The 17,194-nt window shown below is 53.7% G+C and overlaps 1 protein-coding gene across 2 annotated transcripts in view; it reads right to left on the bottom strand.

Annotated features, from left to right (window-relative positions):
* Positions 1–17,194, bottom strand: part of MEGF8 (multiple EGF like domains 8) — a 44,362-nt gene that overhangs the window by 22,734 nt on the left and 4,434 nt on the right. For both annotated transcript variants that reach the window (XR_004973595.1, XM_036345560.1), the window contains exons 2-21: positions 14,794–14,957; positions 14,351–14,557; positions 13,148–13,328; positions 12,980–13,068; positions 12,021–12,436; positions 11,459–11,604; positions 11,214–11,336; positions 8,959–9,113; positions 8,527–8,646; positions 8,027–8,171; positions 7,790–7,953; positions 4,798–4,998; positions 4,209–4,409; positions 3,555–3,791; positions 2,395–2,513; positions 2,169–2,300; positions 1,962–2,075; positions 1,270–1,518; positions 614–813; positions 64–274 (exon numbers count right to left, since the gene is read on the bottom strand). Coding sequence is in view for 1 of the 2 variants with exons in the window: in XM_036345560.1 (XP_036201453.1) it covers positions 64–274; positions 614–813; positions 1,270–1,518; positions 1,962–2,075; positions 2,169–2,300; positions 2,395–2,513; positions 3,555–3,791; positions 4,209–4,409; positions 4,798–4,998; positions 7,790–7,953; positions 8,027–8,171; positions 8,527–8,646; positions 8,959–9,113; positions 11,214–11,336; positions 11,459–11,604; positions 12,021–12,436; positions 12,980–13,068; positions 13,148–13,328; positions 14,351–14,557; positions 14,794–14,957 (3,574 nt within the window). In the remaining variant the exon portion in view is untranslated. The remainder of the gene's footprint in view (positions 1–63; positions 275–613; positions 814–1,269; positions 1,519–1,961; positions 2,076–2,168; positions 2,301–2,394; positions 2,514–3,554; positions 3,792–4,208; positions 4,410–4,797; positions 4,999–7,789; positions 7,954–8,026; positions 8,172–8,526; positions 8,647–8,958; positions 9,114–11,213; positions 11,337–11,458; positions 11,605–12,020; positions 12,437–12,979; positions 13,069–13,147; positions 13,329–14,350; positions 14,558–14,793; positions 14,958–17,194) is intronic.

Genomic DNA, 17,194 nt, shown 5'->3' with positions numbered 1-17,194 from the left:
ACCAGTCCTGCCCCATCCCACGTGTCCCTAACCCCTACCCCACCTGTCTGGCCCCTGGCTCACCGGGGGTCCCCATAGTAGCCAGGGATGCAGAGCTGGCAATGAGCACCTTCGGTGTGGTCCTGGCAGAAGCAGAGCCCGCTGAGGTTGTCGCAGTGGCCACGGCGTGGGTCCCCATGCCCATTGCACTGGCAGGGCCGGCAGCCGCCCGAGCCCGTGGCGTTGCCAAAGCTGCCGGGTCGACACCGTTCGCAGTGCTCCCCCCAGGTCCAGTCTGTGGAGGGCCCAGCAGGCAGGACAAAGAGTCAGGGACAGGGGTGGGAAGGGGCCTGCCCACCTGGCTCACCTGATCCCTGACCCCACCAGGCTGCTTCAAAGGAGGGTAACCAAGGCCCAGACTTGGGGGAATAGCAAGTCCTAAGAGTGGGGACTAAGGCCCCACCAATGAGATGAGTGCCACTGAAGCAGGTCAGGGGTCAGGAGCGGGTAGTGGGCAGAGGGACCCCGAGCTGGATGAGGGGACACTGAAGCCCACACCGAGAAAAGAAAACTGGAACCCCGAGGAGGCTCCCTTGGGGCCAGTCCAGGGGCGTCTGGGAGGAGGGCAGCTCACCCTGGCACTCATCGCAGAAGCCAGGCCCCCGCTTTCGGCAATGGCTGTGAAAGTTGCAGCCACAATCTCTGGAGCAGCGGGGGCCGGGGGGTCCCGGGGCAGGCGTGGGCGGGGGCAGATCAGATGTCCAGCCCAGGTCACACACGCAGGTGAAGTCAGGGGGTCCACTGCACACACCATGGCCGCAGTCCTCCAGGCACCTGAGGGGCCATGACAGGGGTGGGGGAAGGGCTGGGCAGGCCCAGAGTTCCACCCCATCATCACAAGCTACAGCCCATTCCACTGGTCCTAGACTACGTGGGTGGCCTTGTCTCCAAGGTAACCCCATCACACGTGGGAACTCCTGTCTCTATAGTAACTAAACATCACTACTAGTGATCTGTTCTCTATGAAAACCCCTTTCAACTTGGTTCTCCTCCATCTCCATGGCAACTCTGAAGACTACCAGTACATGAGTGACCTGCCTCCATAGTAAGGAGTGTTACACTGGGGACCCTGTCTCTCTAATGAGGACCTAGTCTGCAAGGTAAAAACCTGGGGCTCACTGGGATGCTGGTTCCACAGCAGGGATTCCAGCACCATGAACGCTTCCTCCCCCATCTCCACATGCCCCAGCCCCAGGGCAGCATCTCCATGGAAACCTGTGCCCCACTCACGTGCGATTGCAGTATGTGATGCCATCACCCTGGTAGCCTCGCTGGCAGTGACACTCGTAGCTGAGGGGCGTGTTCAGGCAGGTTGCCCGCAGGTGGCACCGCGCCAGGCCCAGGCGACACTCATCCACGTCAGGACAGCGGGCATACGCCCAGCGGGCAGGGAGGGCCACGGACAGCCCCAGACCCTCCCCGACCCACAGGGAGCAGTTACCTCCACCCAGGGGCCCTGAGAAGTCCCCCTGGAGGCACCTGGAGGGTGGGAGATTGAAGAAGGTGGTGGGGTGGGAGATGATAAAGAAACAAGAGATGGAAATAGTTACAAGGAGAGAGAAAGCCAATCAGAGAGAGAGAAATATAAATATGGAGAGAGAGAGGAGAAATGGAAGCAACAGAGTAGTCAAACAAAAACGACAGTGAAAGACAGAAGCGAGATAGAGACACAATGAAAGGAGAGACAGAAACAGGAGGTCAAGCAGAAGGAAGGACAATGAGAGAAAACAAGTCACAGAAGCAGGGACAGAGTGAAGAGGAAGAAAAGAGAAAAACTAAGAAAAGAGGGGAGAGAGAAAAACAGAGATGATGGTAAGGAAAAGGCAAAGAGGCAGAGAAACAGGGCAGCCGTTAGAATTAGGGCCGTGGAGAGCTGCCCACCCCATCCTGCCCATCCACCTGCCCCACCGCCCAGGCCTCACCGCCCCAGTGTGGGGTTGTCCTCATTGCCGCACCAGCCACACTCATGGCTCTGCAGACACTCGTGGCAGGTCAGGAAGCGGTCACAGCTCCGGCACCGGGGCTCTGAGTGCACGCTGCAGGGCAGCAGGTGTGAAGGTGTCAGAGCCCAGCCAGCTCCGCCCCTCCAACCTCCGCTCCATAAGCCCAGCTACCCACCCTGACCGCACCTGTCATCCCAGCCTCGGCAGCCCCCATATGGGTACCGGGCCAAGTAGGCAGCAAACAGAAAACAGGTGTGGGTGGACTGGCACCAGGCACACTGGCTCGAGTTGGCCAGGCAGTCGTCACAGGTCAGGCGCCTGGGGGTGAGGAGTGAAGACAGGGTCACTCCAGGGCTGGTTTATACACACACACACACACACACACCTGCTCCCTGGGCCCAGTGGGGCTCACTGGCTGCAGAGCGGGGGACACTCCTCTGGGCTCTTCGGGGCACCCTGACCCCGGCCTCGCCGGCTGCATGCCGCATCCCCTTTGCGGTTGGTGCTCTGATGCCACTCACAGAAGGGGTCCTGGGGGGTTGGAGAAGTAAGAGCCCAGCTTAGCCCTCTCTCTTGGGCTCCCAGTGCCCTGCTTCCCTCACCTACGCAACCCCTAAGACCACCCCTCCAAGCCCCTGCCCTCTCCCACTGCCTGCCTCTCCAGACTTTCTCCTTCAGCCAGCAACATCCATGGCTTCTGCCTGCCCAGCACCCTCTCGCGTTTTGGGCACAAGAATCCCTTTGTATGGTCCAGGTGAGGCAAATGCAATCCTTGGGATCCAGAGGTAGGCAAGGGGCCACCCCCACCCCTGGCCACACTGACTGATCCTAGAGCTGGCACAAGACCCAACCAGAGGCAGTAAAATGTACTCTGGGACCCCTGTGGACCTGGGGGGTGACAGTGGGGTGGGGACAGAAAGGTACTCTTTCCATTTGGCTGAGCGAGGGATGCAAGTCTGGAGCCCTGAGGCTCCCTTGCCATTCTCAAGGAATCACCCTCCAGGGAAACCATGGTCTAAACCAGTGATGGCGAACCTTTTGAGCTCAGCGTGTCAGCATTTTGAAAAACCCTAACTTAACTCTGGTGCCGTGTCACATATAGAAATTTTTTGATATTTGCAACCATAGTAAAAAAAAAACTTCTATTTTTGATATTTATTTTATATATTTAAATGCCACTTAACAAAAGAGAAATCAACCAAAAAAATGAGTCCGCGTGTCACCTCTGACATGCGTGTCACAGGTTCGCCATCACTGGTCTAAACCATCGGAGGTCACAGGCCTGAAGGCCTACCCGTGGACTCTGCAGCCCAAGCCGATAAATGCCCCTCTGGTGAAGAGGCGACGCGTTGGGTTTTCTGACCCTTAAAGTCCTGACTGCCAGGAGCCCCCTCTCCAGTCCCTCTCCACTGCTCCCCACCTGGCTCATGTCTACAGCTCAAAGACAATGGCCCCAGCTATGCCCCCATACTGCCACCTTGGGGACCCTTCGCTGCCCATGTCCCTCTTCTCCAGTCCCCTGCTTTGGTTGCCTCCAACTTGAAACTGCCCCCTCAGTGGCCTGGCAGGCACCTGGGTGCAGGCGTGGCAGTCGCGATGCTCCTCACAGAGCGGGCAGAGGGCAGGCACCAGCACCAGCAAGGACCCGCGGGCCCCACTGTCCATGCAGTGAGCCCCACTCTGGCGCAGGTGGCAGGTGGAGCTGGCCAGGCACCAGCCGCAGCCCTGGTCTGCCAGGCAGCCCAGGCAGGAGGAGTAGGAGGCGCAGGCCGTGGAGCGGTAGGGTTCCAGGAAGAAGAAGGAGATCTCCTGGGGGAGGAGGCATAGGTAGTCAGGGGCCCATGTTCCAACTTGAGGGTCAGGAGTCAAGGTTTGAAGTAGGAATCAGAGTTGGGAGCTAAAGACTTAAGTGTTTAGAGACAAGATTGAGAAGTCAGGCATGTACCAAGTCAGAATTTAGGCCATTAGCAGACAAAAGGGGATCAGTATTTGAAACATTCTAGAGATCAGAGGTCAAAGTATGAAGGGCAGAAGTCAGGGGCAGTGGGGTCAGGGAAGGAAGAGGTAAGATGTGGGCAGGGGTCAGAATGTCAGGTCAGGTCAGAGTCTGGGGGTCAGGAAGCAGAGTCTGGAGGGTGCAAGGCGAGTCCAGAGTTCAGAAGCCAAGGTTCGTGGCCTGGGGTTCAGAAATCCCAGAGGATCAGAGGCCTGGGTCTGGGTACTCACACTGCCACCTGGCACACCAGTCCGGTCCCACAGCAGGGTGAGCTCGCTGTGCCCAGGGCCCGCCGAGCCATTGAGCTGGCCCCGGATCTCCACCGCGTACTTGTGGCCCCGGCCAGGCAGCGGGAAGAGACGAGCAGAGCCTGGGCGCTGTAGCCGCCTCGTCTCTTTCTCCTGCTGAGCCACCCAGCGCCCCACTTCCTCCTGCAGTAGGGTGAGGACAGACGGGGCCTCAGGACTTGCCACAGCCCCCATCTCTGAAACCTCTGAGAGCTTCAAACCCACCTAGGAGCCACCTCCTCCTGGGAAGAGGAGGGGCGCCTCAGGGTTCCTTAGACTCCGAGAACCTCAAGTGCCCCCAAATCCACCAGGGACCCTCCTCCTCCTCAGGGGAATCTGACTTGGTAAGACAAACCTTCCCCACCCTCTTCACAATTTCCCAAACTGTGTTCACAACTGAACACTCCATGGCCCTCCCTCCACTAAGGATACATCTCCTGCCTAAGGATTTCTCCCTCGTCTTCTCGGCATCACACGCCCCCTCACCCTTATTGACCATAAACAACCCTCTGAGTGTCCCAGGCGCCCTCACCATGCTCTCTGGGTCAGGGCCACGGGCCATCCGGGCTAGGACGTGTAGGCGCTGGGCTCGGGCCCACAGAGCCACGTCCTCAGCCCCTGGCCCACCGGGCCCTCCCGGAAGCAGTGGGTGGATGAAGCCACGGTAGACGAGTGATACATCGGTCTCGGGGCTGGGTGTCAGGGTGATGGTTGTGCTGCGGACAATCAAGACCTGTGGCAGCCGGGGAAGGGGTATGAATGGGTGCCTCTCTGAGTGGCCCGGTCCCCACACCCCTCAGGCCACATCAGAGCCAGAAAAGATCAGGCAGCTCAACCTCCTTCCCTATTTCATGGAATGAGACCGAGGCCAGGGCAGGGGAGGCTGTTCACCTGGGATAACTAAGAGTCAGGACACCAACTCAGAAAACGAACAGGGTCCCAGCCCTACTCATCCCCACCTCTCATGAAACTTCAGGATCCTCTTCCCCAATGCCCCACCTTTCCACCTAAGCCCTCAGGAGTCTAGATAACAAAAAAAAATTAAATAAAAATCCCTTAACTACGGGTTATGGAACACTTCCAGGCTAATGAATACACCTATGTGCCTGGAGGATGTCGCACCAACTCCATGGGGACAGAAGCTCCTGTGCTCAGAACCTCTGGACCTCACCCTATGTATCATATCCTCTGTTATATAATCAACAAGTACACAAGGCTTTTTTTAAAAGGAGATTCCAGCCCTAATTGGTTTGACTCAGTGGATGGAGTGTTGGCCTGCGGACTAAAGGGTCCCAGGTTTGATTCTGGTTGGGGGCACGTGCCCAGGTTGCAGGCTCCATCTCTAGTAGGGGGCATGCAAGAGGCAGCCGATTAATGATTCTATCTCATCATTAATGTTTCTATCTCCCTCTCCCTTCTTCTTTGAAATCAATAAAAATATATTTAAAAATAAGTAAATAAATAAAATAAAATAGGAGATTCCAGCCCTGGCCAGTGTGGATCAGCTGGTTAAGCACAAGCTCAACCAAAGGTTATGGGTTCAAATCCCAGTCAGGGCATGTAACGAAGGCAACCAATCTCTCTCTGTCTCTCTCTGTCTCTCTCTCTCTCCTTCCCTCCCTCCCTCCATCCCTCCCTCTGTCTCTCAGCATGTCATCAGGTGAGGAATAATAATAATAATAATAATAAATAAAAAGATTCCAGATAAAACATTCAAAGTGAGACATGATTTTTTGCTAAGTATGTGTTTTTGTAATTGCAAATGAATGGAATAGGCCAAGTGTTCATTATGGGAGACTGCTTAAATAAACAACAGTACTAGGTGTTAGAAAATAAATGGAGTATTATGCAGCTGTAAGGATAATAAGAATGTTTCCTATGTTCTCTAATGGGACGTGTTAAGAAAAAAAGGATGTGGTGGTATAGTGTGGATAATATACTACTTTTTGTGCAAGAAAGAAAAATGATTAAAAGTCACATTTACTTGTATTGAAATAAGTAGACCATGGAAAGATATCAAAGAAATACAAACAGATCTGGAGAGAGTTAGGTTGGTCTTGAGTTGGGGGGATAAGAAGGCCAGCTTCCTACAATGAGAAGGTAGGGCGTGGGGTAGATGGGAGACTTTTCACTTAACAACTTTTTACATCGCTGTGAATTGTAAATGATGGGACTATATAACCTGCTTTAAAAATAAATAGGAACTTCTATAAAAAAAAACAGTTTGGCAGTTCTTCAATAAGTTAAACAAAGACCTAGCAATTCTGCCCCTAGATACAGACCCAAATAGGTGTTTAAACAAAAAACATGTGCATGAATATTCATAGCAGCACTATTCACAATATCAAAAAGGTGGAAACAACCCAAGTGTTCATCAACTGATGAATGGATGTGGCAGAGCCATTCAATGGAAGTGTATCCATATATATAAAAGCCTAATATGCAAAATGTCTCCTCGGGAGTTTGACCAACTGGGGGTTTGATCGCTCGCTATGATATGCACTGACCACCAGGGGGCGGCACGGAACAAAAGAAGGCCCCGGCTGGCAGCCGGCAACCACTAGGGACCCTACCCGTGCATGAATTTCGTGCACTGGGCCTCTAGTTCAGCCATAAAAAGAATGAAGTTCTGATGCGTGATGAGCCTCGAAAACATGCTAAGTGAAAGAAGCCAGTCACAAAAGGCCACATGTTACATGATTTCTTTGATATGACGTATCTACAGCTGGCAAATTCAGAGGCAGAAAACAGATGAGTGGTTGCTAAGGGCTAGGGGAGAAGAGAATGGAGAGTAATAACTTAATGAATCAGGGTTTCCTTTGGGGTGATGAAAATGTTCTGGACCTAGAATAGTGGAGACAGTTGCAAATATTATGAATGTGCTAAATGTCACTAATGATAAATTTTATGTTATGTGTATTTTACCACAATTTTATTTTATTTTTTTAGATATATTTTATTTTAGAAAGGAAGTATAGAGGGAGAGAAAGATAGAAACATCAATGATGAGAGAGAATCATTGATCGGCTGCCTCCTGCACGCCCCACACTGGGGATCAAACCTGTAACCCGGGCACGTGCCCTGACTGCGAATCAAACCATGACCTCCTGGTTCATAGGTCAATGCTCTACCACTGAGCCATGCCACATGGGCTTTTCAAAATATGTTTTTACTGATTTTAGAGAGGAAGAGAGAGAGAGAAAAATATCGATGTGAAAGTGAAACATTGATCAGCTCTCCTGCACCTACTCTGATGGGGATGGAGCCCACAACCTGGGCCTGTGCCCTGACCGGGAATCGACTTGGCAACCTTTTGGTACATGGGACAATGTTCAGCCCACTGAGCCACATGGGCCAGGGCTATCACAATTTTAAAAACGTTTTAAAAATGTTTTTAACTCAGTAAGGAAAATCAGACCCTTGAATGTAGAGACTTACAGGGTAAACATAGAAGTGGTAAAGATCTATTTGGAAAACAAAAACCCTAGGACCAGCCCTTCAACACTCCATCCCCAGCTCCCCACCTTGTCAGGTTGGGAGGCATTGGGTGGCTGTTGGAAGGTGAGGAGGTGCAGGCCAGGCAGGAAGCTCTGGGTGACGCAGGCCTCCAGGGATGTGACGAAGACAGGTGCAGGCCCCCACCAGCCCACGGTGCCTGAGATCTGCTCTCCTCGGCAGTGGGCCTGCTCTATAAGGACAGGAGGCGGGGGTCAGTGTGGGGTGCAGCACTGCCCCCTCCCACACTTTCACTGGTCACTCACCAGGCCGAGGGAGGCAGCTCTCATTGTGCACACACCAGCCCAGGGCACCAGGTCCCCGGGGAGGAGCTGCAGGGCTGCTGAAGGCCAGGCAGGCCTGGCAGTCACCCAGGAGGCGCCCCAGGCCCAGGCAGCTGGCAGCCAGACACTGCAGGAAAGGAAGGGGACAGGGGTCCTTGTTCACCGGGCCTTATGAGAGCTGGAAAGGGCTATGGATTTAGGAGTTTTGGAGTAGAATGGATCAGGGAATTGAAACTCAATTAGAATGGAGAAAGATGAAGAGGACAGGGCCTGGGGATATGGATACAGATAATTTCAAAAGGATTGGGGAAAGGTTCAAGTTTAGGGGCCAGCAATCAGGAATCGGGGCCGCTGATCTTAGATGTGAAACAAATCTCCCGTGTGTGTGTGTATGGGGGGAGTCCTTCTTCACTTGGTTTCAGTAAAGGGAGACACTGAGGGATGGTCTCTGTGTGAGGGGCAGTGTGAGGACAGCTACTCACAGCCCCTGAGGGGGTCCCAGGAGGCAGTGCAGCTTGGCAGGACCCCTGACACCAACTGCATTCAGGGTCTCGAGAGCAGACACTGTGGTCCGTGTACATGGAGCAATAGTCCAAATGGTACTGTAAAGAGATGGGAATGGAGGAAGGGGCTCCTCAGACAGGGGCCTGTTTCTAGATTCCCACTCATTTTGATCATCCCAGGGTACCCGGACTGCTCAGCACCTTGAGGATCCCTGTCCAATCCTCTTCCAGTGCCAGGAACCACTGCCCCTCTGCCTCCATCCCTCCTCCCCTGAACCTGGGAGCCAACATCCCTCCTCTCATGAACCTCGGGACTCCCACTGCTTATCCCAAGGACTCCCAACTTTCTCATCTGTGGGAATCACGCCACCTCCTCCCCAGCCACCCTCTCCCTTTCACCCCAATACTCACGTCTGGGGCAGGCGCCTGGAACACAAAGGGGGGCACCTTGTAGGCCATCAAATCCCCACGGGGCCGGCCACTGTACCCACCAGCCACCAACAGGACACTGCCACCAAGCACAGCTGCCACATGTGAATACCGACCACTGGGAGGCGCTGCTCGGCCTAGAAGAATGCAGACCCCCAAGGACATGGGACCCCCCATCCCCTCCCTCCTTCGTGGCTCCCCTGCCCAGAGGACTACACTGGCTCTCCTAAGCCTCAGCTCAGTCTCCTAGCTCCTGCTTCAAACCACCTGCCCATGGAAACCTACCCAGCCTGCCTAGCCCTGCACCAGCTCGTCCTTTCTCTCCTCTGGCCTCCCATAACCCTACACAAGCCACCTGTCAGACAGAATATGATCTCTAGGGTCAGAAAAACTTGGGTTCATCCTAGCTGGTTTGGCTCAGTGGATAGAGCGCCGGACTGAAGGGTCCCGGTTCAATTCCAGTCAAGGGCACATGCCTGGGCTGTGGGCTTGATCCCCAGTAGGGGGCGTACAGGAGGCAGCCGATCAATGATTATCTCTCATCATTGATGTTTCTATCTTTCTCTTCCTCTCCCTTCCTCTCTGAAATCAATAAAAATATATTTTAAAAAAAGAAAAAAGAAAAAGAAAAACTTGGGTTCAAATCCTGGGTCTAACATTTACTTGGGTTTAAATCATGGATCAACTATTGGCTAGCAGGGTAGCCTTGGGCAAGAAACTCGAAATCTCCGATTCTGTGTTCTCTGCCCTTAGGGAGCTGCCTGGCTCTCACCTGCTTTTTGTCTGCCTGGCAATAGCCTCCCTTCTGGGGACAGCCTCTGATTTTCCCCTGGAAAACAACCTTCTCCCTCTCCCAGTCCACAAGGTTCAAGTCAAGCCATACCTGCTTCGGGCAAAAGTGGGGCTTTAGCCCAGGCTTATCACTGTCAGTGATTAGCTCAGGATGGAACTCAATTCCTATAATTCTTGGGGGGGGCGGGGGGGACACTCTCTTCCCTCTGAGAATTTTTTTTAAATATGTTTTTATTAATTTTAGAGAGAAAGGAAGAGAAAAGGAACAAGAGAGAAACATGGATGAGAAAAAACTATCGATTGGTTGCCTCCTGCATGCCCCCTACTGGGGATCTAGCCTGCAATCTGGGCATGTGCCCTGACTGGAAATCAAACCTCGACCTCTCGGTGCATGGGACAACGCTAAGCAAACTTAGGCACACCGGCAGGGCCCCTCTGAGCATTTTAAAGGGGTAAAATATCATCCAAGAGCTGCTGGTGACCATCTACAAAAGGAAAGCTGGCTGGAGACTAAAGTAAACTCAGCGAGAACTGGAGAGAGAAATGGCTAATGCCATCATGTGAGCACCTGGATCCAGCCCAACCTGAAGCTGGCCAGAGTTTTCACTCAAGTTAGCCAAGAAATTCTCCCTTTTGCTTAAGCTGTTTGGGTTAGATTTCTGTCACAACCAAGAGTCCTGACCGACAGGTAAGTGGTCAGTGATTGGTGACTCCCCCACCCTCTTACTGAACCCGAATGCTCTGTAAGCACCTGGGTCTTGGTCCAGGGAATCACAAACTACAGAAGAGGAAGAGACTTCCAAAAATCTAACATTCTCGCCTGCCCAGTAAAGGAGCCTAAAAGAGGGAGAGGGACAGGCAGAGGAGTCCTGAATGGGAGATCTCAAATGTCAGGCCCAGCCTTTATCCCTGATGGCTACACAAGGTTCCTTGGGGATCTTCCCTCTAAGTGTCCACCTTTCCTGTCCTTGCTCTTCTGTTCAGTGGAGTGCGGAGAACAGACGGGCCTCTGGGAAGTCCATAGTCCCCTGAAATGATACGCCCCCTTTGTGAGGAAGGGAACTGATCTAATGAGTTTGAAAGGTTCTCCACACCCCCCTTAATTATGGCTTTTGCACAGGTAGTTCTTTGGGGCCAGCCATCCTGGTTTTGCCCTTGCCCACTGTGTGACCCTGAAAAAGTTACCTCTTCATGGGCATTTCCCTATGGAAACTGGCAAACCTGAACTGGAACCTAGGTCTGATGCAGCTGTAACTGCCTCCCATCTCCATGACAACAATGCCCTAGTCCCGTCTGCAGTGCAGGCTTGCCCCCTGAGCAGGCTCAAATAGCATGTCTGGCTCACCCCGACAAGGACCGAGGCGGCTCTTGCCCAAAGCCCAGATTCACTGTAGGGGGAAGTGTGACCTTCAGGAGCCACTCAGGAAAACAGAGGGGTCACTCACCCTCAGGCGTTCCTGGCGGGGCAAGCTCAGCCCCTGACACCCACTGATGGCAGCCCAGGTGGTAGAAGAAGATGCCATCTTCATAGCACTTTTCCTCCTGGTAATGGGTGTGCACATTGCCTCCTGGGAAAGAAGGAAAGGGGCACAGCTGGCAAGGCTGGGGGAGGTGGGGCACCTGCGCAAGGAACCTTAGCTCAGGGTTGCTTTGGACCCCCAGCAGGCAGACAGGAAGGATGCCTCCTCACCATAGACCACCATGTAGTTGCCCAGGACACTGGCTGTGTGGAAGGCTCGCTCACGCGGGCCCTGCAGCCCATCCCGGCCCTTCAGGGTTGTCCACACACGCCGATCCACATGGAAGAGCTCAGTGGAGTTCACCCGCACAGAGAACCTGTGGGGGAAGGCAGAAGGAAGGGCTCAGGGCACGAGGGGTCCCTGTCCCTCCTCTGGGCTGTTAAAGTTGTGTAATCACTCAGGGTGGAGACCGGCGGTAACTGGGCTTTATGTCCCCTCAGAACGAGAAGCTCCTATGGACAGGACCCAGGTTAGACTTATATCTGGGTCCTGCATAATCTAGCCAAAGCTGGACACCAAGGAGGGGCTGGTGGAATGGACGGACAGTGGGAGTGTGTGGGAAAGCAAGTGACCAAGAGATTGAGTAGGTGCGTGCGTGAGTGAATAAATGAAGGAAGGAGTGACTGAATGCCTACAGGAGTCCATCGGTTGGCAAAGCCCACTAAAGACGAAGCCCAGGTATTGGGCCAGGCCCGGCCCTGCAGAGCAGAGGTTGTGGGGCAGGTCACTCACCGGGCAGTGGAGGGCCGGTGTCCACCATGAACCAGCAGGGCTCGAGATGGGGCGTGAAACACCATGGAGTGGCCGGTGGCGGCAGGGGGCCGTCCACCTGCCGGAATCACCTGCTCCCAATAGCCCCCACTGGTGCTGTCAAGGCGGAAACGGAAGAGGCCGGAGGAGAAGAGGTCGTGCTGGGTGCGGCCACCAGACACATAGAGCCAGATGTTGTCCACCAAGGCAGCCGCATGACCTGCCAGGCCTGGCGGCCCCGAGGAACTAGAAGCAGGTGGTGCCAGTTGCTCCCAGTGGCCCCCGCCCAGAGGGCTGAAGGCCCACACGTCACTAGTGAGGGAGCCATCAGCCAGCTCACCGCCCATCAACACCAAGGAGCCGGCCCAGGCCACAGCCACATGGGAGTGACGGGCAGCCTGTGAGGAAGAGATGAGGAGACAGAGATGGAGAGGAAAACAGATGGTGACACACAGAATGACAGAAAGAGTCACACACAGACACAGAGATGCAGAGACAGAGATAGACCCAGAGAGAAAGACAAAGAGCATGCAAAGATAGAAGAGAGACAGACCCAGACAGACAGACACATGTGCATACAAGCAGAGGAGAAACAAAGAAACACAATAAGGAAGGCAGAGCCAGGGAGACAGAAATAGAAGGAGAAATGACAGAGAAAAACAGAGAAGTAGAGATACAGTCCAGAGAGAAGGAGACACAAGGATCAAGGGTCAGAGAGATGGACCAGGAGTAAGACAAGACACACAGAAAGATAAGATGTAGAAAGGGATATAAAGAAAGACAAAAAAATCTGAGACAGAAAGCAGAGACAAAGGAGCAGGTGTTCCCCTATCAAGCTGCAGGCTGAGGGGCTATAGGTGAAGAGGTGGCTCTGGGAGGCCCTTACTGGGGCTGACAGAGTGGGAAGGCGCCTCCAGGCAGGGCAGAGGTGGGGTCCATACCGGAGCAGGACTCAGGTCCCAGCGCTCCCAGGTGTTGGCAGAGAAGTTATACAGCACGAGGTCACCCAAGGCGCTGTTGAGGTCCTGGCCTATGAAAGGTGGATGGTCTCAAGCCCTGGCCACAGGCTGCCAGGCCTCCAGACCCCAGACACACACCCATTTGCTCACCTCCAAAAACGGCCAACAGCCCTGGTGGGGACAGGAAGGCACCAGCTGCCCCGACACGGGCAGGGAAGGCAGGGTCCCCGGCACTCACATTGTGCCACCAGCCAGCCCCCTGGTTCTCCCACAGGTGCAGGTCACAGGCACGTCCCAGGAAGCCAGGCTCACAGCGGCACGGTCCCAGGGGCTAGGGGGAAGGGGACACAAAGGCAGGGGAGAGAGAGAGAGAGAGAGGGAGACAGGAGGAAGAGAGCCAGATTGAGAGACATGGAGCAGAAAGGGAGAAGGAGAGAGATGAACAGGGAAGGAGAGAATGGGGGAAAATAAAGAGACAGATAAGCAAAGGGAGACAGAGACAGGAAGGAGACAGATAAATAGTGGGAAAAAGGGACACAGAGACACAACCAGAGGAGGCAGAGAGGTGGAGAAAAGAAGACAGACCGAGAGAAAAAGAGAAAGACCAGAGGGAAAAATGAGGACAGAAAGAAAACAGATTGGCAAACAAAGATGGTGAGGTCAGTGTCTGAGCTAGAAGAGCTCAGACCCGAGGAGGTCAAGACAGGTAGGGCTCAAGGCGTGATCCAGTCCCAAAGATGGACATGCAAGTCTTGGGGCCCAAGTCAGTGGTTGCAAGTCAAAGTCATGGCTGGGGGAATAATGCCAGACTACGCGGCTGGGTGGGGGGATGGAGTCAGACCTGGCAAGAGGAAGCAAGGTGAGAGGTGAGTTGTAGATGAGAACAGGAGTGGGCTCGGGCAGACGAGGGGCCCCAGGCGAAGGTGGGGTGGGGTTGGAGTAGCAGGTAGGGCAGTGATGGAAAACTATGGCACGAGTGTCAGAGGTGACACGCGAGCTCATTTTTTTGGTTGATTTTTCTTTGTTAAATGGCATTTAAATATATAAAATAAATATCAAAAATATAAATCTTTGTTTTACTATGGTTGCAAATATCAAATAATTTCTATATGTGACACAGCACCAGAGTTAAGTTAGGGTTTTTCAAAATGCTGACACGCCGAGCTCAAAAGGTTCGCCATCACTGAGGTAGGGTGAAATCTGGAATGAGGGGCAGTGCTGCGGATGAGAGCAGGGTCGCTGGTGTGGGGTCAGTGTCAATGGAGTGGCAGGGGGAGTCAGACAAGGCAGTCAGATCCAGGAGATGGGAGCAGCAGGTGTGGTCACAGGTCAGGGCCCGGGGGACAGGCTCACCGAGGCACAGATGCCATGGCTGCCACAGTAGGCTGAACACTCCTGCAGGCCACAGTCAGGGCCCCCCCAACCTGGCTCGCAGGCACACACCCCCGGGGACCGGCACTGCCCGTGGTTGCGGCAGCCCCCAGGGCACAGGGAGAAGCGGAAGGAGGCATTGAAGCCCAGCAGGTTGTAGTTGGCATCGCTAAAGAGGTGCAGCAGCATCTGTAGGCACAAGTGGGCAGGGTTCAGGGGCCTGACCGGGAGGTGGTCCACCCCTGCCCCCTGGAAGTCCCCACCTCCTTTCTTTGTCTCTCTCCACCTTTCTCTGTCCCTTTGTCCTTCTGCCTGATGCCATGTCCCTTCCACCGTCTCTCTGTCCCTCCCTGTGTGTATCTACCCACTTGTCCCACACTGCACCGAGATCCCCCAGCCACAGCCCACGGCCCGGCCCCACCAACCTTGCCAGAGGAAGCCTCGATGGGTGGGGGTCGGGTGCTCCCACTCAGACTGGCAAGCAGAGGCCCGCGGGGGGAGTCACCATCATACACGAACAGGTAGTCATAAGTGCACTCCGTGTCAAGGAAAAGGAAGTCCAGCAGGATCCGGTGCTGGGGACTCGGTGCTGGGCGGGGAAACAGAGGGGCCAGGCTCAGATGTGAACCCTCGCCCCACACCTCCATGCAGACCACCCACAAACACCGGACCCTGCTCTGCATAATGAGGTGCCCTGTCTTTGAGGCTCCTGGTCTCACAGCCCAGGGAGGTCAGAGCTCAGAGGATTGCAGAATCAGCCCTGGAAAGGACTCCTGAGGTCTGGATGACCACCCAAAGGAGGAGCAATGGACCTGCTGAGAGAGGAAGCCCATCTCAGTGACCAGACAGAGCTGTTCCCATTTACTCGTCTTCTTCTTCTTCTTTTTTTTTTTTTATTGATTTCAGACAGGAAGTGCAGAGGGAGAGAGAAATAGAGACATCAATGATGAGAGAATCATAAGCATAAGTGATGGATGTGGACAACAGGGGGTGAGGGTGAGGGCAGGACTGGGGGGATGAGGGGACATTGGGGGGATAAGGACACATTTGTAATATCTTATTCAATAAAGGGGGGGGGGAAAGAAAAAAATGATGAGAGAATCATTGATCAGCTCATCAATGATTCTGGTTCATAGTTGACACTGAGCCATGCCAGCTGGGCTTTTTTAGATATGTTTTTATTGATTTTAGAGAGGAAGGGAGAGAGAGAAAAACATCGATGTGAGAGTGAAACATTGATCGGCTGCCTCCCACACCCACTCTGATGGGGACGGAACCCGCAACCCAGGCGTGTGCCTTGACCGGGAATCGAACTGTGATCTGGTTCATAGGTCGACGCTTAACCACTGAGCCATGCAGGCCGGGTTCATTTTTTTTTTTTAATTAAAACTTGTTAAAAAAAAAAAAAAAAAACTTGTTGAAAGTATTACATATGTCCTCTCCCCCCCCTCCCCCAACTGATCCCTTCTAGACTGTCCCAACCCGACTCCAGGCCTTCACCACCTTATTGTCTGTCTCCATGGGCAATGCATATATGCATACAAGTTCTTTGGTTGCTCTCTTCCTACCCACCCACCCACCCCCACCTTCCCTCTGAGATTCCGCAGTCTGTTCTATGCTTCTATTTCTCTGGATCAGTTTATTTTGTTCATTAGATTCCACACTCATTTACTCTTGAGCTTCAGACACACCCAGCCCTGGGGGATGGGGCCCAGGCCCGAGCAGAGAGACATATCCCAGATGGAAAAGGGCCTCTGTGAAAGTTCCCGGTTCCAGGCCGAATAGTGTTCCTAGGGAAGAGGCTGATTCCTTCCCTTGCCCACAGGCTGAACCTCAGAGCACCACAGCTCTTCTCTGGCCCCCCAGGGTCTCACCTCTCTGTTACTGTGGTACCTAAGGGCATAGACTCTGGAGCCAGATTGCCAGGACTCAAATCCTGGCTCTGCCATGTATTAGTTACTAGCTATGTGACCCTGAGCACGTCACCTAACCTCTCTGGATAGGTTTCCTCATCTGTAAAGTGAGGATATAAAGGTACTGTGGTGGATTCACACCCTGGCCACTCCTCCCAGTGAGAGGGGAAGGCTGAGGCCCTGCCCTTTATATCTGGGAAGAGCCTCAGAGACTAGTTTGACCAACAAAGCAGCAGAAGTGGCATTCTGGGACTTCTGAGGCTAGATGAGAGGAAGCTCTGCAGCTTTTACCTGAGCGGTACAGAATGTTCCTTCTCAGAACATAGCTGTCATGCTATAAAAAGCCAAAGCCACATGCAGGGGCCACCTGTAGGCATCCGAGCTGACAGCCCCAGCTGAGTTTTCAGCTGACAGCCAGCATCAACTGCCAGCCCTGAGCAGGATTCTTGGATGCCCAGCCCACGTGAGTGAGTGTTCAGATGACTGCAGCCCCAGCTGACACATGACTGTGCCTGCATGAGAGGCGATAATGCACATAAAGGGCTTAATGGGGCCTAGCAGTCCTAAGTGCTGCTACTTCGAGTACTGTCAAGATTCTTGCTCTCTGCCAGGTCCTGGTTCCAGAAGGCTCTCAGCCCACATCTCACACTAAGAGCTCATGGAAGTCTTCTGGGCTAGGGCAACTAGACTTGGGTTCCAGCTCTGTTCCTGACCTGCTGAAGACCCTGGGCCAGCCCCTTCCGCCATGCCTGGGGGTAGAGTCTGCATACTGGAGATGTTCACAGAGAACTCAACTAGCTGTGTGATCTTGGGCCAGTGCCATGGGCTCTCTGAGCCTCAGTTTCCTGCATGTAAAATGGGGATAAGTTTCCCCACCCACTGAGGCTAGAGTGGAGACTCAAGACAGTAACTC

The sequence above is a fragment of the Myotis myotis genome, unplaced genomic scaffold, assembly GCF_014108235.1.
Source record: "Myotis myotis isolate mMyoMyo1 unplaced genomic scaffold, mMyoMyo1.p scaffold_m19_p_19, whole genome shotgun sequence".
Lineage (NCBI taxonomy): Eukaryota > Metazoa > Chordata > Mammalia > Chiroptera > Vespertilionidae > Myotis > Myotis myotis.
This window is presented reverse-complemented; position numbering and strand designations above follow the sequence as displayed.